At 37.0% G+C, this 21381-nt stretch overlaps 2 protein-coding genes and 1 long non-coding RNA gene across 4 annotated transcripts in view; 2 read left to right on the forward strand and 1 right to left on the reverse strand.

Moving 5' to 3' along the window:
• The window catches only part of LOC112162514, a 58838-nt gene extending 39493 nt beyond the window's left edge, over nt 1-19345 (reverse strand). Inside the window, exons 1-3 of one of the 2 annotated variants that reach the window (XR_004948722.1) lie at nt 19244-19345; nt 18481-18615; nt 11855-11902 (exon numbers count right to left, since the gene is read on the reverse strand). This is a non-coding gene — a long non-coding RNA (uncharacterized LOC112162514). Of the gene's footprint in view, nt 1-11084; nt 11903-18480; nt 18616-19243 lie in introns of those variants that run through there. The other variant, XR_002922075.2, reaches the window with a different exon arrangement.
• Nucleotides 1787-6545, forward strand: LOC112162511 (C-type lectin domain family 17, member A-like). The gene is made up of 5 exons (XM_024298290.2): nt 1787-1848; nt 3333-3380; nt 3760-3902; nt 5124-5242; nt 5319-6545. The coding sequence occupies exons 1-5, from the start codon at nt 1809-1811 to the stop codon at nt 5440-5442; spliced, it is 474 nt and encodes a 157-aa protein (XP_024154058.1). The 5' UTR covers nt 1787-1808; the 3' UTR covers nt 5443-6545.
• LOC112162502 (zinc fingers and homeoboxes protein 2) overlaps nt 18739-21381 on the forward strand; it is a gene marked incomplete in the record, with an annotated part of 151859 nt that continues 149216 nt past the window's right edge. Inside the window, 1 exon segment of the mRNA XM_024298278.2 lies at nt 18739-20068.

The following is a 21381-nucleotide window of genomic DNA, read 5'->3' on the forward strand; positions in this document are numbered from 1 at the left end:
GGGAAGACTATTTCCTGGTGGAAGAAGGAAACGGGATATTTCCGTGTGCAGGAAGGGAGCGGACTATTTCCTAGTGAAGGAAGGTAATTGACTATTTCCTGGTGAAGAAAGGGAGCAAGCGGATTCCTTGTGGAGGAAAGGTGCAGACCATTTCCTGGTAATCGAAGGGAACTGACTATTTCCTAGTGAAGGAAGGCAGTGGACTAGTTCCTGATGAAGGAAGGGTAGGGACTAGTTCCTGGTGAAGGAAGGGTAGGGACTATTTCCCACTGAAGGAAGGGAGCAGACTATTTCCTGGTGAAGAAAGGGAGCGAACTGTTTCCTAGTGAAAGAAGGCAATTGACTATTTCCTTGTGGAGGAAGGAAATTGACTACTTCCTGGTGAGAGAATGGGGCAGATTATTTCCTGGTGGAAGAAGGGAACGGGATATTTCCCTGTGCAGGAAGGGATCGGACGATTTCCCAGTAAAGGAAGGTAATTGACTATTTCCTGGTGAAGAAAGGGAGCGAACTGTTTCCTAGTGAAAGAAGGCAATTTACTATTTCCTGGTGAAAAAAGGGCACTGGCTAAGGAAAGGTGCAGACCATTTCCTGGTAATAAAGGCAGCGGACTATTTCCTGGTGACGCAAGGGAGCAGAATATTACCTAGTGAAGGAAGGAAATAGACTTTTCCTGGTAAGGGAAGGGAGCGTACCATTTTCTGGTAAAGAATGGGAGCTGACTATTTCCTAGTGAAGCAAGGAAGCAGATTATTTCCTAGTGAAAGAAGGGAATGGAGTATTTCCTGGTGAGGGAAGGGAGCAGACTATTTACTGGTGAAGAAAGGGAGCGGGTGATTTCCCTGTGAAGGAAAGGAGTGGACCATTACCTGGTAAAGGAAAGTAGCGGACTATTTCCTGGTGAAGGAAGGGAGCAGACTATTTCCTGGTGAAGGAAGGGAATAGACTTTTTACTGGTAAGGGAAGGGAGCGGACTATTTCCTATTGAAGCAAGGGAGCAGACTATTTACCAGTGAAAGAAGGGAATGGAGTGTTTCCTGGTGAGGAAAGGGAGCAGACTATTTACTGGTGAAGAAAGGGAGCTCAAAAATCAGGAGAACTGGTTTGAATATGGATTATTGAGCAAAGGCAGAAAGGTACACGTGAAAAGTATTTTTGATAGGAAAATTAATGTAATTTCAAAGAGAACAGAAACACTCATAGTCAGTGGTAAGCAGAATAACATTCTCATCATTTCAATAAATTCTGAAATGTTTTTCTGGTGTTGTGGTCTACATTGACCAAATTGTTGTTTGACCAAATTTCACAGCAAAATGAACCCATTGGCCATCATCCTTCTGTCTGTGCCAACTTTTGGGCAAAAACGCCCAAGCAACACAATAGAAATAGTTTTTTTAAAATTTGGATACCTCTTTTTGTGGGTGACACTCCGACGAGGCCAACTCTAGGTTGAAGCTATGAAGTTGGCGGCATCGTCAAGGAATGAAAGGCGCAATCTAAGCAAATGAGTCGTTTAACTTCTGGCTATAAAAAGATTTTACGGAAATAACTAATATTTCATAAATAATTTGTTTTTTCAGTGTTCCAAAGGTAATAAATGATCAAATATATGGATATAGTTTACTCTGAAAGGCTTAAGAAAAAAATGGTCTGGCCCCTTTAAAGTAACAGAAGGAAAAAAACCTTAACAGTTGTTCTGTCACTATCATGATTGTAACGTCTAATATAATAAAATTACTATTTCCTTTTGATTAATACCCAAGTAATTCTGTGTTACAGATATTCTTGTGTCTTTGGAAATCAACAAAATGAGCAGTAGTTGCATTCAGCAGCAGACTGAACTTTCAGGTAAGAATCCTTTCTTGATATTTAATTAAAATTAAAAACATTTCCTAAATTAATTTGGGTTACTTTCTTGTTTTTCCCCCCCTTTTGTTATAACATGTTTGCATTCAATCTCACATGGACTGTTTTAAACAAGAGAAGACAAAACCGACCACAGAGATCACGGTTTCACACATTTAGGTGTCATGACAGTTCTGAACCGAAAGTACTGATTCCTGAACAAGAAGTGAATGAACGAACAAACGAATAAATGGATGAACGAATGAATGATCCTTTAGGGTAGGAGTGAGCTATAGACACATCTGAGCTCAGGAACCAAGTGTGTCAAGTAGGAAGGCATTGTGTGTCATTTTTAGAGTCTTTGGTATGACTTTGCCTGGATTTGAACTCAAGACCTATAAACAGACACTCTACCACAAGGACACTGAGCTGGTGTAAACAGAAAACAAACACTGCTCTCTGTGATACACAATGACAACTAATGCAGCTTTGCTGGTAGATTTTCATTGTAAAAAAAGAAATATAACTATTAAAATGTGTTGAGTTTTGACTCAAAAGAAAATTTGAATTGAACTATCTTGATGTGATATTTATAATTTTATTTAAAGGGTGACCAAACAGGGCAGTTGGAGGCTGATTCCATTCTTAGCCCAGATTTGAGAAATGCCAAAAAAGGGGGCGGTGCTAGTGGAGCCAGACTGAGCTGCGGAGGTGTGGCTTGGATTAATGATTGACGAAAATGCGTCATCTTTTTCGGCTGGGGGTTTACAGATCCAAAGGGGACCAGAGAGTGGTATACCTGCTAGCATAAAAGCTAACGTGTTAAAAAACAAACAATCCAGAGTGAATCGTCATTAAATCCATCACCAGGACAGAGTTTACTGGATATCTGTTCCCTAACTTCCAAGTCCAGTGGAAAGTTGTGTAAGCCAATAGATTTTTGACAACAGAAGGCAATGCACCTGGCTACGAGCCATGCTAAAGCTAACAACCGACCATAACAGAATCAAAGATGGGCAGGGCTTTTATACTAAAGCTCAGAGCATTGTGACGTTACACTTAAACCAGTTGACCAATCAAAAAATTCAACTGCAATACCTCGTTTCAACCTGTAGATGGCAGCACACATGCGGTTTTAGACTATATTTTCATGAATTAGTTTGTTTTAATTAGTCAAAAATTTGATAACAACCAACACACAGTATTTTTGAAGCCCCATTTATAGATGAAAACAACCAAAAAAAGTTGATTTAGGGTTTGGTTACCCTTTAATATCATATTATGTTATCTAAGATAACATTTTTTCAGCAAAACTATTTAAAAATAGTACAGTGATGGTTTGTTTGTTTTCACGCAATTTTCCGCTACCATTCTCTTCCAGTTCCCTATTTTTGTTTTTAGTTTTTATATAAGTTTCAATACAAAATACTAAAAAGGAAAATATATTCTGTACTATTTTAATGACAAACCTTTTTTTGGTTTTTAAGTTAATACCAGTTGCCAGAAGGACAACATAAAGAAGGTCACGACTGAAGGTGAGAAAAGAACAGAAAATATTAGAGTTGTGTAGCAATAAAGTCACTCTTTGTTTAGATCTAATGTAAAATAAGATGTGGTTGTTTATCTCTTTGTTTGTATGTTTTCTCAATGTTTAAGCAAGAAATGTAAATTAAGTGTAAATGTGAAAAAGTGTGGTGACTGTGACCTAGAGAGCTCAGCAGCTGTTTGCTGAAAGATTTGCTGCAGGTTTGAGTCCCAGCCTCAACAGTTAGTTTATCAGTTCTGATGTGTTTGTTTGGTAAATGACTACTAAGGAAATCAAATGTGACGAGAAAACCAGCATTAAATAAAAACATAAAATCTGTTTGAGGCTGAATAAAACAAGTTTTAAAAAAATGTTTGATTGATATCAAGATACAAAGTGCCCTGACAGATGGACGAGATTTGAAAGCAGCTGCTACTACAAATCTACTTACCTTGCACCTTGGGACATAAGCAGAATGTTCTGCCAGAGAGAAGGATCTTATCTGGTGATCATAAACAGCGTTGAAGAAAAGGTTGGTGTAACTTTGTTTTTATCAGGGATGTGTGATCTGGGAGGGGTGGTGAGGTAGCGCCTCACCTACCCTCCCTCCTCATATGACCACTTATTAGGGCAATGGGGCTATCAAGCCAGCGATGCACTTTGGGGCTAGAGATACTTGGCTACTTTCACACACCTTGGTGTGTGAAATTTTTTCTCCACGTTTGACCCACCCCCTGGGGGAGCGGTGAGCTGCAGACACAGCCGCACTTGTGATCTAGTCCAACCTCTTAATGCTGAGTATCATGAAGGAAGGCACTAGGTCGCATTTTTAGAGTCTTATGAATCGTCCTGAATGAACTGCTTACATTCCAATCTCAGGACGGACACTCTTCCACAAGACCATTGAGCTGGTCTTGTGGACCCTTGGTAGAGAGGGTGTTTGGATATCCCTGTGAGCAATCAGATGTCCTCTCAGTGCTCTACCCACAAGGGTGGCTGTGGTGCAGCGGCAGGGCAGTTGACCTCTTATCAGAAGATTGGTTCAATTCCCTTCCTTGCCCATGTGTCGAAGTGTCCTTGGACAAGACTCTGAAGCCCACATTGCCTCTGGTGGAGGGTTGGTCCCAGTGTTCGGCAGCGGAGCCACCACCAGTGTGTGAATGTATGAAAGGGGTATGTGACTGTAAAGCGCTTCTCATTCTGGGTGGGGGGAACTTTGCCCTCAGCACAGCTGTTGTGCCCCTTGGGCGCTTGCTTTCTGGACCTTCCCCTCGAGCGGTGGGCCTCTCCAAAATTCCAACAGTGGATGAGCCATGTTTAAAACACCCAAGAAAACTAGACCCCCAGTTTTCTTGGGTGTTCTCCTCTTGGACGGGGGTGGACAACCCCGTCTTGCTCTCTCCTTGAGCTCCCTTGGGAATGGAGGGTGGTTGTCTGGAGCGTTAAGATGGGTCTCCATTGGGAGGCCCTTCCTCGTGCCTGGGGTTGGGGTGAGGAGATTCCCAGAACTCCTTGGTGGTGGTGGACTGCCCATTTGGGGCTGGCGGGGGGACTTCTGAACTGCTGTGCCTGACAGGGGGAAGTGGGTGGGGGGTCTTAAAGGAGTCCCGCGTCTACTGTAGATTGAAACAAAAACATTGTACTCGAAGATCATTTATAATTGAGACCTTTGAGTCAGTAAAAATGTTAAATGTTAAATAGATCAATGTACAAAATTTTGGCTAAAGAAAAAAAATGTTTTTTCTTCAAAAAGGATTTTGTCACAAAGGTGAATCACAATGAAGAATCCTGGATTGGTCTACATGTTGGATGGTCACCACAAAAGAAAGAATTTGATTGGATATGGGTGGATGGATCACCACTGGCTGAAATGTAAGTCGGTTTTTCTTTTTCAATATAAATTAAATTCTATCCCATAACTTCATAAATGTGTTTTGTTTTGACACAGATTTCGGAAAACTGAGAACTTGAACAAAGTTACGGATCACTCAACTGAAGCGTATTTAAATGCCGAGGGGAAAATAACAGAGCGGTCCGGAAGAAAATCAAAACTTTTTACCTGTGAGAAATAAAGTTGATGCTTTCATTGCTGTTACAGGCGTGTTCAGTGACTGAACTATTCTGGATTATGACAATAAAACATCCTGATGACTTTTAGAGACAGATTCTCTACTTTAAGACAACGAGCAGATTTTCATTATTATTTTTGTCGTTTCTTTGCATCTATTTCCAATCCAAAGAACAAACTTCATCCTGTTTTTACTTTGTGTTCAAAGAGTCTTTTTATCTGGGAATTTTTTTTTCTTGATTTGTTTAGAAAAGAATGTGTTTTTTGTTTTACTTGTGTAAAATAAACTGTAAATTATTTCTTTACATTTTTATGTAATTCTTTTTTTATTTGGGGAAAATACGCTCTAATGTGAGAAGTTGATGTTTAGGTGAAATGCAGAAATGTTATTGTTATGAAAGCTTGAAACATCCTTAAAAGGTTTTGATAAATACGATTTTTATTTGTTTTTATTGTCCAAAAAGAGTATCGTTTTAAATAGCTAGATTATTTTACATGTCATGTTTCTCCCCTTTTTTTGTAAAAAGCTCAATTATCTATACATGATCTGTAGTATAACAGCTTTCCAATAAATATCACATTTACCCAAGTGACTGCAATGTGTTCTGGTTCAAGTTAATCACTTTTACACAAGTAAGACAAATCCAAATACATTTCAAGATCACACATTTTGTTTTTTTTTTCCTGAAGTGTCTCTTGATCAATAAATCACTTCATGATTAATCCCTCTAGTCATTTCGGGGCTAAATGACTTTGACTATAACATGAAGGAAAACTATGAAACAGTTTGGAACACAGTTGTACATAACCAGATGTATTACTAAATACTGCCATCTTGTGGTAAAACAGATCAAAGAGAAAGATTTCTTTTTCCTTTATACTATTTTATCCTCATGACAAAAAAAAAAAATATTTCTTTTATTTTAATTTCTTCAACAAATTTGACAAACTCTGAGGATTCCAGCAGTTTTTACCACATCCATTTGTTGCAAAACCCATAAACAAATATAAATATGGCTACAATAAAAGACAGTTTTACCACACTGGCTAACATAACCATGAGTTTACCCATTTATTAAATTTTGTAGGAATGTAAAAAAAAAAAGACATAAATGAAAGTTCAACAGATAAGGAGGAATAAAACTTACAAACTTGGTGACAAAAAAGAAGTCTGGAAACACTGGATTTAAAGACAAAGTAGTAAATAGTTAAGTAAAAAGGAAGCAAAAGCAGCTCAAAAATATAAATAAATGTAAAAGCATTTGTTTTGTCGTCATAAGATAGAAAAAAGTGAGACAAGTGACATAAAAAAGTAAAATTACAATAAAGTTTAAAACAGATTTTGTAACAGTTCCTTGGAATCAAATTTTTATTCTATTCTCTCCTTCATAATCCATTTTACAGATTCAAAAGTTCTCACTTTTGGAGTCCTTCCAAAAAAATTTAATTTTTGTTTGTCAATCCAAAACCGTGATATGATTTCATAAGTAAAAAGCAGAGCTGCTGACAAATATTTGTTGAAAATAATTTTCATTTATAATTGAGTGAAGGTGACTGGTAACTTTACTAACAACCTCCAGTAAACTAGGCAGACATTTAAATGTGAGATTTACCGGTAAAAAAGCTGAAAAAGCAAAGTTCCCAAACACATATAGAGAATGGAAATCCTGTTTTAAATGTCACTCCTGAAGCAGAAGTCAGCAGTGGTATTTATAACGCCACTGAAACATTCCTTAATCCGACACATGCGGTTCACATTTGGGTCAGAATCTGCCAGGAAATTACATTAAAGCAGGTTTTGCTGGTGAATAAAATGCATGTGACTGCAGTTCAGGTTTGTCAGAATGTGGAGTGAAATATTTCCATGACTTTCATAAAGACAAAGTTCCGCTGAATCCGTCCGATCATGGAGATAAAACCAGCTTGTTATGTGAGTCTGCAGCTGGATATTCAGACTTAAATATCCAGAGGAGGAACAGGAATGCGGAACACTTTTGTACAGAACAACTGTGGAAGAAGTATTTGCTCCCCTCCTCATTACAAAATGTCAGAATTTGATCACACATTTAAACTGCTCAGGTTTTATTGGAATTCTACAGAACCTTTATTTCCGGCCGAATCCGGCCCTCGTGGTAATTCTATGGCCCGATGTTATCTTGCGCCTATTTCTAACTTGTTTAATTTTGACAAAATATATTTTTATGGCTAAAAAAATACTGAAAGTTATTTAAGGTTTAAGTTGATTTGTTCTAGAATAATATTCCTGGCTTTTTATTATTATTAATATTTTCTGGACTATAAGCTGCACCTGTATATAATTTAGAAAAAAGGAAAAAAAAAAAAAGAAATACAAGCCGCATTGGGCTAAAAGTCACAGATATCTATGTTGAAAATTTTGATATTTACTGCATGTAGAGAACAATTTTGTATTGTGAATGTACATGTATGTACCTGCTGTCTCCAGCATCTCAGCATAGATTCATTGATGCTAAGCTTGTGTAGAGCAGTGCGGTTTCCTTCCTAGATAGCAAGCTCCATGGCCTTCAACTTAAAATGTGCACCACATAAACTTCTTTGCAGGATTTCCATGATGAAGAAGCGAGGATTAGCACTTAATAATTTGTCATGAGTGTTCTATATGCTAAAGAAAAAGTATCGTTGGCTATTCTGATTTACATAGATTTTCTTTGTCTCTTGTTTTTGATTCTATTTCCGGTTAGAGCTCCCCTAACAGTGGAAGAAAAATTCACACAATAGCCGCACCTTTGTATAAGCCGCATGGTTCAAAACTTAGGAAAAAAGTAGCGGCTTATAGTTCCGAAAATACGGTATGTTAAAAAGTTACAGTTTTTAAGTTTTAAAAATTGGCATTCTGATAGCTTTTTGGACTATTTTGGAATTTACTAAGATTTCATTTAGGCTATTTTGGAGTTTAGCAAATATTTCAGCTACATGCTAGCTGTTATGGCTAATTTAGGCTTTTTCTTTGATTTTTTTTTGGCTGTTTTCGAGTTTAGCTAATATTTTAGCTACACAGTAGCTGTTTTGGCTAATTTAGGCTTTTTTATGCTTTTTTAGTCCATTTTGGAGTGAAGCTAATATTTCAGCTACATGTTAGCTGTTTCGACTAATTTAGGCTTTCTCTTTTAGTTTTTTAGGCTGTTTTGAACTCAAGCTATTTTTAAGCTACATGCTATCTATTTTGACTAACCTAAGGTTTTTTTTTAGTTGTTGTTTTAGGCTAATTTGGCTATTTGGGTATAATATTTTACCTGGCTTTCAGCTTCAGTGATTTCAGTGATATCATTTTCAGCATCTTTAGCTATCAGCGCTAGCATCTTTAGTTTACAGCATTGACACTAGCATTATCACAGGTAATGGTATATAACTAGTTCATAATTATGTTAAAAAATTATGGTTTTAAAGTTTTAAAAAATTCGTTTTAGAGTGTTCAATAAATGTTAATTCTGTTCGGCCCGCGACCTGAGATGTGTTTTCGATTTGGGCCCCTTGTCCGATTGAGTTTGCCACTGAAGCTTAAACACAAAATCCTTAACATAATGTAACTTTTCAACCGTTAACATGATCGACGTAATCGATCAACGGAGATTCTCATCTTTTGATCTATTGTAAAACTTTTCCCAGAGACATTTTGATTATGATTGTGCTGTTTTTTTCAAGAGAATCTGGCTACAGAGAAAAAATATGGCGCCCGAAAATTATTATCCGGAAGTTGCTCCCTCTGCCGGAGCCAGCTGGAAAAAAAAAATAGTGCCAAAAATCATTGGCTGGAAGTCCTCACCTGAAATGCCCCATTTTAAGCTTTCAACTTTTTTCCCCCTGTTTCTTCTCTCTTTTTTTCTACCCTTTTTGATGTTTTATAAATAACCGCATTTTGTCAGCTTTTTCTCCAGGTGTACTTATACACATTTGAACATTTGTTAATATTGACTTGAAAGAAATAAAACGATTACCGTCCTCTGCTTCATTTGAAGCTTATCCTCTACACTAAACTGTTAGACAGTTACAGTTTATTCACATTTAAAAGCTTAAAAGCTGATCGTTCTGAAAAGTCGTGTTTGAAAAGGTTTCTTAAAGTTTAGGAAATCATCTAGAGATTGTTTCTGGCGTCATCTTGCATGTGACCAGAGGCCCCCTCAATTTTTTAGCCATAATAAAAACATATTGTTTTCCAGGACATAGTTTCTGGAGAGCGACAAGAGTTCATTAGAAATTTCCCTCTGGATTGCGGGCGGAACAGGTGGTGCATAGCGACCCCTTCCATCACCCGTAGCTGAAAGTTCTCTGCACACTCGCCCACTATCTCACAGCCCCTCGTACTGCCAACCTAACATTACTGGAGCAACAAAAACGGCGAGCAATATTGAAGCAACGCAGCCGTACAGTTTAGATCCAGATTCCAGCTCAGACGAGGAAAACAAAGACAGATCTATTTGTCTACAAGTAAATGCATCAAAATGGTTGGTGTGTCCTGTGTATTTTCTAAATAACAAATTAGCTCTTTTTTTTACTGCTCCTGCTTAACAACAATTTGAAAAAATAAATATCAGATGATCAGAAAAATGCCACAAAAACACCAAAAGCCTCATTTTCATTGGAGTGGATCTTTAATGGGAAATACTTTGACTGTAATGTTATCTTTTAGAACTGAGTCATGAGTTCACGAGTCCAGGCAATATAATCTATATGTTTGAAATATGAAAAGAGCCTTTGATTTCTATTTGGAGTATTTTTCCCATGTGGTACTACTTTTTATGACCTTCTGGATGAGTTCTTGACGGAATCTTTGAGTCAGACTGGACTAACATGACACAAGGTCACTGAAAACTGCACTTGATACGACTAAAGGATGCAAGAAATCTTGAAGTAGATGAGCCAGATTTCAATAAAGGTTTATTTTATCTGTCTGATTTTATCTGAGACATTTGTGACCATTCACTGTAATTGAAGATCTTTCCTGCCATGTCTTTATGATGATGTGAATTGAGTTTAACCCTTCAGTGAGAACACTGAAGCTTAGCAGTAAGAAAATGTGGTATAAAGAAATTACAACTGTTTCCAAACTTCTAGACATGGCAGCGGTCTCATTATGCTTTGGGTTAGCATTGCAGAAATTGGCATAAAGAATAGATTAGTATCAAACAAGAAGAAAGGGATTAATGTGTGATGAAGAAGGAGACGTGGCCTGGCAGGATAAGAGAGAACTTCTCCTCAACTGTAGCACTGGGGTTCTATCCTCTATTTTCATCTACTTCTCCTCTCCTCTATTCTTTACTATTTATTTTTCAATTAGTTCTGCATGCCTCTTTTGGTGCAGTGTGATTCATGTGTTGTCCTTCTTTCAGACTTTAGTTTTTCAGGAGGCTCGTCGGTGCTCCTCTTCATGGCAGTGGACCTCGTCTCTGGCTTGTTTCGTGTCTCGGAGTGATTCCAGGTGGCTCCAGGTGTAGAGTTCGATAAGCTAATTCTTCTTTAACAGTCCTGGTAAATCTCCTGAGATCTCTCCCTCGTGGGCATCACTAAGGTTTCTTATTTTGTCCTGAATCAGGTTTTTTTAGGAGTTTTTCCTTACTGGGAGGGAGGGTCTAAGGGCAGGGATAACCTGTTTTATTTAGTCTTTTTAGTTTAGAAATCAGGTATTGTTTCTATTTTATGACCGACCTTCTGCTTATGTTAAATTACCGCCATGAAGCCCAATGAGGCGATTGTTTTTGTGATATATACATAAAATTGAATAGAAAATATAGAACATCTACAAAATAATGCTTAAGAAAGCCTTCTTTTCAGTCGAGTGTCTTTAGACTTGTTAAAAACCAGATAAAACTTCAGGGACAAAGAATTCCCTGCAAATCCAGAGCTTTGTATTTCACACCTGTCCTCACAGTTTCGTTCAATCTCTGCAAAGCGACTTCCTCTTTCCTCTGTACCCAGACACTGCTGCTTTAGCCGAGCGTTATTAAGCCCAAAGGTTTGACTCGGGTGTTATTATGCAGAGCAGGTGAAGCGGCTCAGCTTCTCCTCTGACTCTGAATAAACACAAAAACAAAGACGCAGAGACGAAGCAGCCAAGCAGAAAACTCCAGCCTGCTGTAAGCTCACAAGACGGGTCTCGTGTAAACAAGACGGGACGATCAACCATGCAAAATCTGATCAACTCCTGCACCACATCCACACAGTAAATCAACAGCGATACTGTGCCAAGTCACTGATGTTTGTAATTATTGACCCTCACGGCAGCAGAGGACAGTCAGGTGTGTGCGTGTGCATTAAAAATGGATCCTCGCTTCATTTGTATGTAAATGTGTCCAGACAGCACCCTTCTCTTGTCCTCCTCCCTGTGATGAATAAAGCATCAAGGTGGACCGCAGAGCGCCAGAGTGAGGCAGGTGACTTACTAATGAGCTTCAACAAAGGAGAGGAGCCAAGCTGGGATCCCGAATCACCTGCAGGAGGAGAAGACGAGGAGGACGCTTCCATTAAGATGTGTTCAGCTTTAGCAAAAGTAAAAAAAAAAAACAGTTTAAGCACGACTCCTCCTGTACACGTGTGCTCGTCTATTTGATCGTTCAACTGTAATTCATTCAAGATTTTCTCTCCATTTTCTTCCCCTCAACGGGTTATTTTCTCAGCTTGCTCGGCTCTGATTAATTAAGGGCAACACTCGTGTGTGGTGTCAAACAGTCTGACACCCGCAGCAAACACCTGATGCAGGGAAAAGCCAGGAGAAGAAGGCTAATGAGAGCATGGAGGTGGTGAAGTGCCAGTTTGAGGAGGACTTTTTGGGTTTTTTTTTTTAAGTTCCTGCTTCTTTATCTTGTAAAGAATTCCATCTAAGTGTTAAATAATTAAGAGTTGAAAAAAAAAATCAACAAAATAAATTTCTGTGCACAAAACAATATATAAATCTACTAAAAACAAATAGAAAATGTTGCCAAAAATTTTATTTTATTGGTTCATATAATGTGTTTGTTTATATTGAACTATGTGTACAACCTCATTGACAGTCATGGATTTTTATTAATTAAAAAGACAAAATTAACCTGGTGTTACAATTTTGGTTTGTAAACTATTGTGAACTATAATTATAGTTAAAGGTTGATGTTATTATAGATCAACTGTTGGACTAAATTATTATTGGTCAAGCAACTCACAAGACCATGTTGTAACACTATCAATCTATATTAAAATAATTAAAAAATATTAAATTAAAAAATATTTCTCTTCTCAGACGCTTCTTGACGCTTGAATTTATTTCCAGCTATAAAAAAATATTTTTTTGAGTTATTTTTTTGCTCAGTTATTGTAATTTTGGAGCTAAAGTGGGTTGATGCATATTTGTATCAACAGGTATCTATATATGTTTGTTTCTTAAAAAATGGTTTATATAATTTTTGCTTATTTGTTGCTGAAGTATTTTATTTAAAAAGTTGACACAGCTGGATATTCAGGTTGCATCATTGTAGCAACAACAACTGCATCTCATCTCTTCCCATTTAAAACGGATTTTCTTTTCTTATTAACCCTGGAAATAATAGGAGATAAGCTTAGTAATGTTCCTTTAACTCGAAGCCATTAAAAGAATAATTTGGAAGCAAATAATGCAATATTTAAAACTGTTAAATCAACCAAACTTTACTTAGATACTGTTCAATGGGGCCATAAAGATTTGAAACCCAAATAAATTAATTAAAAAAATTCCACCTGAAATATTGGCGTTAGAATTAAAATAATAATAATAATAATAGTAATAATGATAATAATAACGTTTCTGAAACTTCCTTTAATTCCTATTTCCAACTTCAAATTTTCTGTTTTTAAGTTTCAAAACTCTAAAATTCAATTTCAACTCCTTTTTTTCCTAGTTTCGAATCTGACATTTCAAGTTAAACACTTATTCCCGTTCTAGCGTGTGGGGGCGGGGCTAACAAGAAGAACCAATCAAATTGATGAGGGTGGTACCTTCAGTCATCCTGAAAATGTCAGATCTGAAACCAAAAAAGAAAAGAAAAAGATCTTGAAACTGAAAAACAGAAATTCAGAAGCTGAAAATAATTAAGTTTTTATCTGAATTGCAGTTTAATTTTTTTTATCTTAACACCAATATTTCATCTTAAATTTTTCCAGTCGTTTTATTTGGGTTTCAAAGCTTTATGGTCCCAATTTCTACTATGTGTTTCTAACTGTTAATTGTTGCTTTAAGCAGCAGATTTTTCCAACAAATAGTCACGTTTATTTAAAAAGAAGACAAACTGGCTTCCATGATGTCACAGTCTCCCTAGGAAAGGATTTTTCCAAAGCAGCTCCTGAACTAAACATTGATTCCACTGATGTAGCATTTAAGACTTTACAGTCTTCAGCTTTCTGTCAATTTATCTAATTATATTGTATCCCAATAACATCTTTTTTCATTTTTTTTTCTTTGCTCGGTCACTTCTTGCAATAACTATTTTTTGAATTGATCTTCATCCCGTACGCCTTTGGATCCTGAGTCAAATCTCACACCTGGTGAGGGTAAAAATTGGCTAACACCACATCGGTCTTGAACCTTCTGTTCACTTTTCCAAAAAAAGTGTCGGATTTTTTTTCAACTCAACCCATCAGAGTGAAGACAAGAAAAAAATGAATTTCCAAAAGCAGGAGTATTTTATGATTTAAGGCTTGTGTAGATTTGATCTCTTAATGTTGGTGAAATCTCAAACGTGACACTCCCTATCAAAAAGCACTATAGCGGAAAATAATTGTATTAAGTATACTTGAGAGTATGCTTAATAAGTGTACTATAGACATTAAAATGGAATACAAGTTGTATAAAATATGTGATTTTAACTCAAAGTGATTCAACACAATATAGAAGTAGGTAAGAAAATTGATTTGATTTATTGATCTGGTTCATTTCAAGCATAGATTGTGGACAATACAGGAAGTCAAGTAGAGTTTAACCGATTGCTTGAAAAAGAGTGGAAAGCAGCAATCTAGAATATAATCCCACCTCTTCTTAGTTATTTCTTTTTACCGTTTTGCAAAGTTTTTGTAATCTGGTTCTGATCCAATCAGGTTCAACTTTTTTTTATTTTTTCCAAGTACCAAAGCTGAGTGCTTGTTGATTCTTATTAATCTCATAAAACATTTTGTCACGATTTCAGTAACAGTGACATCAATCACACATCAGAGAGATATAGTAAGTCCTATCCATCAATCTCATTTTGACAGGTGACCTTTGACCTCCACATTCCGATGTGATGACGTAACAATTTGATATCGATTTGATATCAAATTTATATAAAGTTTATATCAAATTGATATCAAATTGTTACGTCATCACATCGGAATGTGGAGGTCAAAGGTCACCTGTCAAAATGAGTTTGATGGAAAGGACTTACTATATCTCTCTCACATCATGTGACAGAAATGTAGTGTGGACTCATTGATTATCATCAGAGTACAATTACATATGAATCCTTAAATCATCTCTATTGCAAATTAAGTTTTCCAGTAACAAGAAAATGACACCAAGCATCACACGGGCAAACGCCGAGTACGTTTGTACAGGCATCAAATGTGTGGCTTATAACTTTCAAAAACAGACTTTTCATTGGTCAATCAGACTCACAAAAACTTCAAAAACACAATGTGATATTTTAGTAGACCTTAGAGTGTGAGTTTGAACCAAAACCATCATGTTGAGGGCTCAGATTGTTATTAGGCATCAGGGAAGTGTTACTTTAGAGTCAAGTCGTGAGCCTTTCATCACTTTATACGGTCCAGTCCTCAGGAGGACAATGAAGCGTCATATTGTAAGGATTCATATTCTTATTTGATTAAAAAAAAGAAATAGAAATCAACAAAATTGCTAAATTATCAGTGACAAAATATCAGGTGCATGATTTTTCGTTAAATGGACAATGAAATTGAAAAAACCCAAAACATCCTTTATTTCAATATTTCTAATTCAGCTGGGTACTATTATGACATCTAACATCACAGAGAAACTGTGGCTTTTATTTTTCTTTGTGTTTTTAAGTCTTAAGGGTTATGTCCACCTTTATTTCCTTCCATTCACTTCATCTCTGAAGCCTTAAAAGTTCTTTATTTCATTGCGTAGTGCCGTAATGGCGTCTGCCAGAGCGGCTCCACTAATCCCACTCATCCTCCATCTACTTAATACTAGAACTGAGCAAGAGGAAGGCGGTTGAAAGCCAAGCAGGTCATGTGACACGAACACTTGAATGATGATGTGGCAAGAGTAAACAATGGTTGCTAAGGAAAGCAGCCAAATTTAGCTTAACGTGGCAACACAAAAATTTATAGACATATTAATTAGCACCAGACATGTAAAGGAAAAAGGAAGCCATCACCTTCAAAAGGGATTGGAACACAAAGTATATGTTCGTTGACACATTTTTGCTGAATAGAATGAAGCTTTACAGCGCTAAATGGATGTTTTCCATTGTGGTTTTTGGGCTCAAAGGGGCTACAGACGGGGAGGGAGCGATGGCAGCACGAGGCGGCAGATTGCCAGAAACCTTTAGCGCTGCTTTCATCTTTAATTATCCCTCTTTTTTTATTTTGTTTCATGTTTCGGAGCTTTTTAAAAAATACGATAAGGCTTTTTGGGTTGAGTCATTTAGGCAAATATCTGAACCGGTTCACTTTGAAAAGAGCCACGGGTCTGCAGTGATAATTGGTCCCTTCGCAATGCAGGGGTCATCTATAATAGCACAACGTGGGAGCGCCCTAAAACTGTGATAACTTTATAATCTAATACAATAAATGTCTTTCATATTGCTCCTTTGAGATCTATTATAAGCTGGTGGAGTGAGCCATGCTGCTGTTTCGCAATCATCTTGGTATAACAGCCTGGGCTGAGCCTTTCAGATGCCCCACTCATCGGAAATGGTTTGAAAAAACTCAAGGTGCTGGGGTCTAAAATTAAATAAAATTGCAGGTTTCAAAATCAAAAGACACAAAAGCGTTAGGAGAGCTCATGTTTTTTAATCTCCTAAGTGCATACATATGTGTGGCAAAGGGAGGAATTTATGATTTTAGAATTATCTGACATTGTAAATTCTTATCAGACAAAAAAATGCTGTGTCATGCTGACTCAATATACCATATACCTCGCCTGACATGATTCATTTATAGTGGCAAATATGTTCTATTTGTTGTTTTGGTGTTTGTTTTTCATCGAGGCTACTTGTTTGACCTTGGAGTGTAAAAACAACTGTAAAAAGGGAAATTAGCAAAAATGTATTTACTGGCTACATTTAGAAATATTAGTTTTTATCAATTTTTAGTTGAGTTAACTCATTTTAAATTAGAGCTGGGAATCGATTAAAAATTTAACTAATTAGTCGCAAACCTGGGAAACAATTAATCGCGTTAATCGCAATTAACTTTTTTTTGTTACAGTATTTGCTGACCACTTACAGTATTATCTGCAAATAATCACAATATAAAATCACACACAAAACTGTACTTTTAGAACATCTAGTGTATTTTTAATTACGGCTGTCAATCAATTAAAAAAAATCAGATTAATCACACTTTTGTGCATTGATTAATCACTGTAAATCACAATGTTTTAATAGGTAAATTTATGACAATATGCAGCTTTTGAACAAAAGCACACCGTAGAAGCCTAAGGCAAAGTGTAGGACTCCTGCTCCTTAAGGGTGCAATTAATTTGTGTTAATAAATATTAATTAATTTTGTTTGATTAGTCGCGTGCGTTAACGCGTCAGTGTTAAAAGCCCTATTTTAAATGTTGCAAATTACAGATAATTTGCTAATTGATCAGATGTTTCACTTTTTACAGTTTACATTGTGGTTTTAACAACAAAAAACTAAAAAAAAAGAAAACTTTAAATTAGATTTGGTTTGACTAATTATTATTATTTGTTTTTTTACTCCTTATTTCAAATATTATAAAAAAAATGTTTGCATCATTTTCTAAAGATTTAATTGCTTTTTCAGGTAACTTTGAAACCGTCGTTCCGGCGCTGTGATGATTCTTCTTCCATTTTTTTGGAGAAACAAAACCTCAGACGGATTTGCACTGATCCCTCTGAAAAAGTGTTGACTCTCTGGCTTAGACTGACTCCTGGAAGTTAATGTGAGGGGTTCAGTGGCACCTCAAAAGCCCACAAGTCAGGATTCAGACAGCAGTGAGCTGCAACTCTTGTATTGTGTAAAATCGGTCATTTTGGGAATTAAATTGAACATTTACCCTAAACGTTTTTTTTTTTTTTTTTTTATTTCAGAATACTAGCTCAACATCCATAGATACATACATTTAAATGGTGACCATGTTTGTGTTCGATCATGCAGAATTTATCAGTTTTCTCTGAATTCTCACAAGAAAAAGCAAACATCAACTTAACAATCTAATGTTTTAAGCAATACAAACTTCTCCTTTTTGTTGCAAAAAAATCTTATTTAATTGCTACCTGGAGGCCAGACAATACCAGCGCTTCTGTCACAAAAAAGAAAGCCTCCTCACCACACAGATCTCACACCTTCCTGTGCAGTTCTGCAGCATTTTTTTTTTTTTTTGGTTTCAAATGAATGACTAAAAACCCTTCTTTTTTTGTGCTCTCCGAAAAAACTTCTTCTGAAATATCTATATTTTTTTTCTGGCAGAAGTGTTGGGTTAACAAAAGAAAAAGACCATATTTTCTCAAGTTCTGCTCCATCACCTCAGTCTTTCTTTTCCTTTGTACACTTACAACACTCGTGTTCTTCAAGGCTAAAATCAACATATAACTGTCACCAAAAGACACCAAATTGATTTTGAGAATCACTATTCTTTAAAAAAAAAATCCTTTCCTTTTCTTGCAGGTAAATTCTCTCCCCCCCAAAGCTTTTTATCTTCTAATATCTGTGACATTGACGGTTCTTGATTACTATTTTAAAGACCATTTTAAACCTTGAGTGGCTCCGTTTTTTAACTTTTGTTGCTAAGCAATGTTGGCCAAAACTCAGCTTATTGGTTAGAGCTGGCACTTTTGCCTGGCAACATTACCTGATTGTGTATTCTGGAGACACTGGCAAAGGCTTCCAGTGGCAGAAAACTCTTCTGCATAAAATGGCTCAGACTGTGGTATTGATCCCGCTCTGGAGGCCCGGTATTATTTCCACTGGCTTATTCCTAATCCGTCTGACCAAAAATAAAGCACAGATGTTGGTTTTAGTAATAACCAGGGAGCTACACATACTAATGGTGAAAAGTAGTAGTTTTTAATTTATAGGATCCACATTTAAAATATATATATATAATTCAATGAACATCCATGCAATTCAATGTACTGTGCAGAAAACTTACACTTTCATACTGCAATACATACAAAGACTTTAAAGAATTATATTAAATAAACAAATAATTAGACGATGGAAATAGCTTCCAGCAAAGCAGCAGTCCATAAATTATTAACCATTAACTAGAATTGATTGACAAGAAGTGGCTTTTGTTTTTATGAATTACATTTAAATCTGATTAAACAAACCCTGATTTTACTACCTAATGTCTAAACAGCTAAAAACAAAATATTTTAGCATTAATTAGACTAGGTGGAGTGAGGGAAAAAAAAGGTGAGAAGTCATAAAGATTAGATCCAGGCGATAAAGAGATTATTTCATCTACACAAATTGAAAATTTTATAACTTTGGTTAAATGTTAACCAAGCAGTAAAAGAAGTACCACACCTAGTTTTGATCCACAACATAAAAACAAAAATATTTTATAGAAAAAACGCTCAGCATGAACAGGGTGTAGTTCCCAGACTTACCTGGTGGTGTCACTGTTTGCCATGTTTTTGCAGGGCTGCAAGGAGACGACGTTCAAATCCTCTGGCAACGAGCCCGTTTGGTTCATATCGTGCAAACAGTGGAAAAACTTTACATATATTTAGATTTTTTACACAAATACTACTATTTTGGATTTTTTTTATTGGATGTGAGGATACATTATGACTCGAAGAGGCAGCAGCGGATTTTGAGGTCAAGCTAAGGATCAAACAGGTGTTACAAGAACCCTTAAATACCATCACTTCTCCTATTTACTACATGTATTATTTCTAAATTGTGATTTTTTTTTTCTTTAATGCAACCTTAGGAGTCATAAAACTGGGATGTGTCTTAAAATATGTCATTATTTTAATTGTAAATGTCGAAGAAATTGTTTTTTATGTGAAAAAATATGCATTATAATGTAAAACGTGGACAGTCGCCCATTCTCCGAGCAACAAATGAATAAAGGGGCTGCAGATCTGGGCTCCTGGAGGTGCAACGCCGGCTCAAACCTCCATCCTCCAATCCAACTTTTCTGTGCATTTTCACGTCACACGCACGCGAACTATAAATTTGGCATCCTATGCAAATGTATGCTGACGTAAAAGATCATGTGGTTTTTGTCGTCGAGCCCCCCTATGAGCAACGAGGAGGTTTTCTTTTTTTTTTTTCTCCTCTCTACTGTTGTCTTTAGGTTAGCTATGCTACAATCTTTACTGTACCCAGCGCTAGCTATATGCGCCGCGCGCGGCTCCACCACTCTGGATATCTGGAAATAATCAACTTCCAGCCTGTCGCTCCTCGCTTCCACAGCCCGCACACAGGTAGGACCCACGGGAAACTTCTTATTTCTTCAACTCCCGGCGAGAACCCAAAGTGAGCGCAAAAGTGAAGTTATTTAAGCGGCGTGTTTGCAGCCAGACTAGCCGCCTGCCTTCCTGGCTGTCTCCCTGGCTGCCCCGGCTGCTGCTGCTGCTGCTAGCGGACGTCCCCTCCATCACGAGTGGGAATCACCTTGCTATCACCCAGCAAACCTCCGCGGCAAGCAAAGTAGAATCAAAACTATTTACTATTTATCTCAGGTGACTTTAAAACGCTCGATTCCAGAAGAGTTGTCAGACAAGTGAATGTCATCCGGTTTAGATTTTTTTTTTTTTTTTTTTTAGGGGGGGACCAACTTTTATCGTCCCCCCCTCTACCCACGAGAGTGCCTATAATAAATTTATTAGCCAGTGTTGCTAACTAACCGTTAGCCCGGTTAGCCCCCGCTAAGGACGGGCACCCCGGCGGAGCTAGGGACCTTAGCGTTAGCCTTTCCCCCGCGCGCGGCGGCTCCAAACGCGGCTGCGATGTTGTCCTTTCATGTCGGGAAAGCCATTTGTTTTGGCTGGCTCCCTCCTCACTTCTTCTTCCACTCAGAAACACTGTGAGTCAGCACAGCCAGGAAGTAAAAGGGAGGTATATATTTGAATAAAAAAATAAAAAAACAGCACTTCATTGTGGTAAATAAGGTGGTAGTTTGGGTTTTCCGTGTCGGTTCGAGTGTTGTTTATTGCGGAGGTTCGAGCGGGGCTAGCTAGCAGACAGCCTGGCTGGCTGGCTGGGTCATCTGAGGTGAAGTCCCCGTCAGCGCGAGCTCTATGGAAAACAGCCTCCGTTTAACACAGTTTCTTCTTCTTCTTTTAACTTTATCCAACTAAACATTCGCCTTTCAATCACTTTTAAAAATATATATATATGTTTTTTTTAAAAGAAAAGTATAGTCTCGGTATGTAAAGTCGTTCAAACGCCCCATAAAAGAAACTGCGTAGATACAACTAAGTGGAAAACTAAGTTTAGCTGATTTTAATCGCTTTATTGTGATCTTTAAAAACTGCTTTGGTGACTTCATGCCAGATTAATGGCTGGCTGTTTTTTATTTCTGGTTTACATTCACTCAGTTGGTATTTTGAATGTCTTCCTGGGACATGTTTTAATAGTTTTCATGTCCAAGAAACCATCCATAGAAGATCACTATGTGAATTCCAATGAAACGACTAGTCAAATAAATTGAATACAACACAGATGTGTTGATTTAACCCTTATATTGTGTCCAAACCCAGCATAATATTTTATATATTATATTGTGTACATGATA

This window comes from Oryzias melastigma, linkage group LG11, assembly GCF_002922805.2.
Source record: "Oryzias melastigma strain HK-1 linkage group LG11, ASM292280v2, whole genome shotgun sequence".
Taxonomy (NCBI): domain Eukaryota; kingdom Metazoa; phylum Chordata; class Actinopteri; order Beloniformes; family Adrianichthyidae; genus Oryzias; species Oryzias melastigma.

Excerpts from the sequence above, each read along its gene's own strand:
- LOC112162511 (XM_024298290.2), top strand. The coding sequence starts at position 1,809 with ATGAGCAGTAGTTGCATTCAGCAGCAGACTGAACTTTCAG. Across the intron at positions 1,849-3,332 it reads GCAGCAGACTGAACTTTCAG|TTAATACCAGTTGCCAGAAG; the intron begins GTAAGAATCCTT and ends TTGGTTTTTAAG. Across the intron at positions 3,903-5,123 it reads TAAACAGCGTTGAAGAAAAG|GATTTTGTCACAAAGGTGAA; the intron begins GTTGGTGTAACT and ends TTCTTCAAAAAG.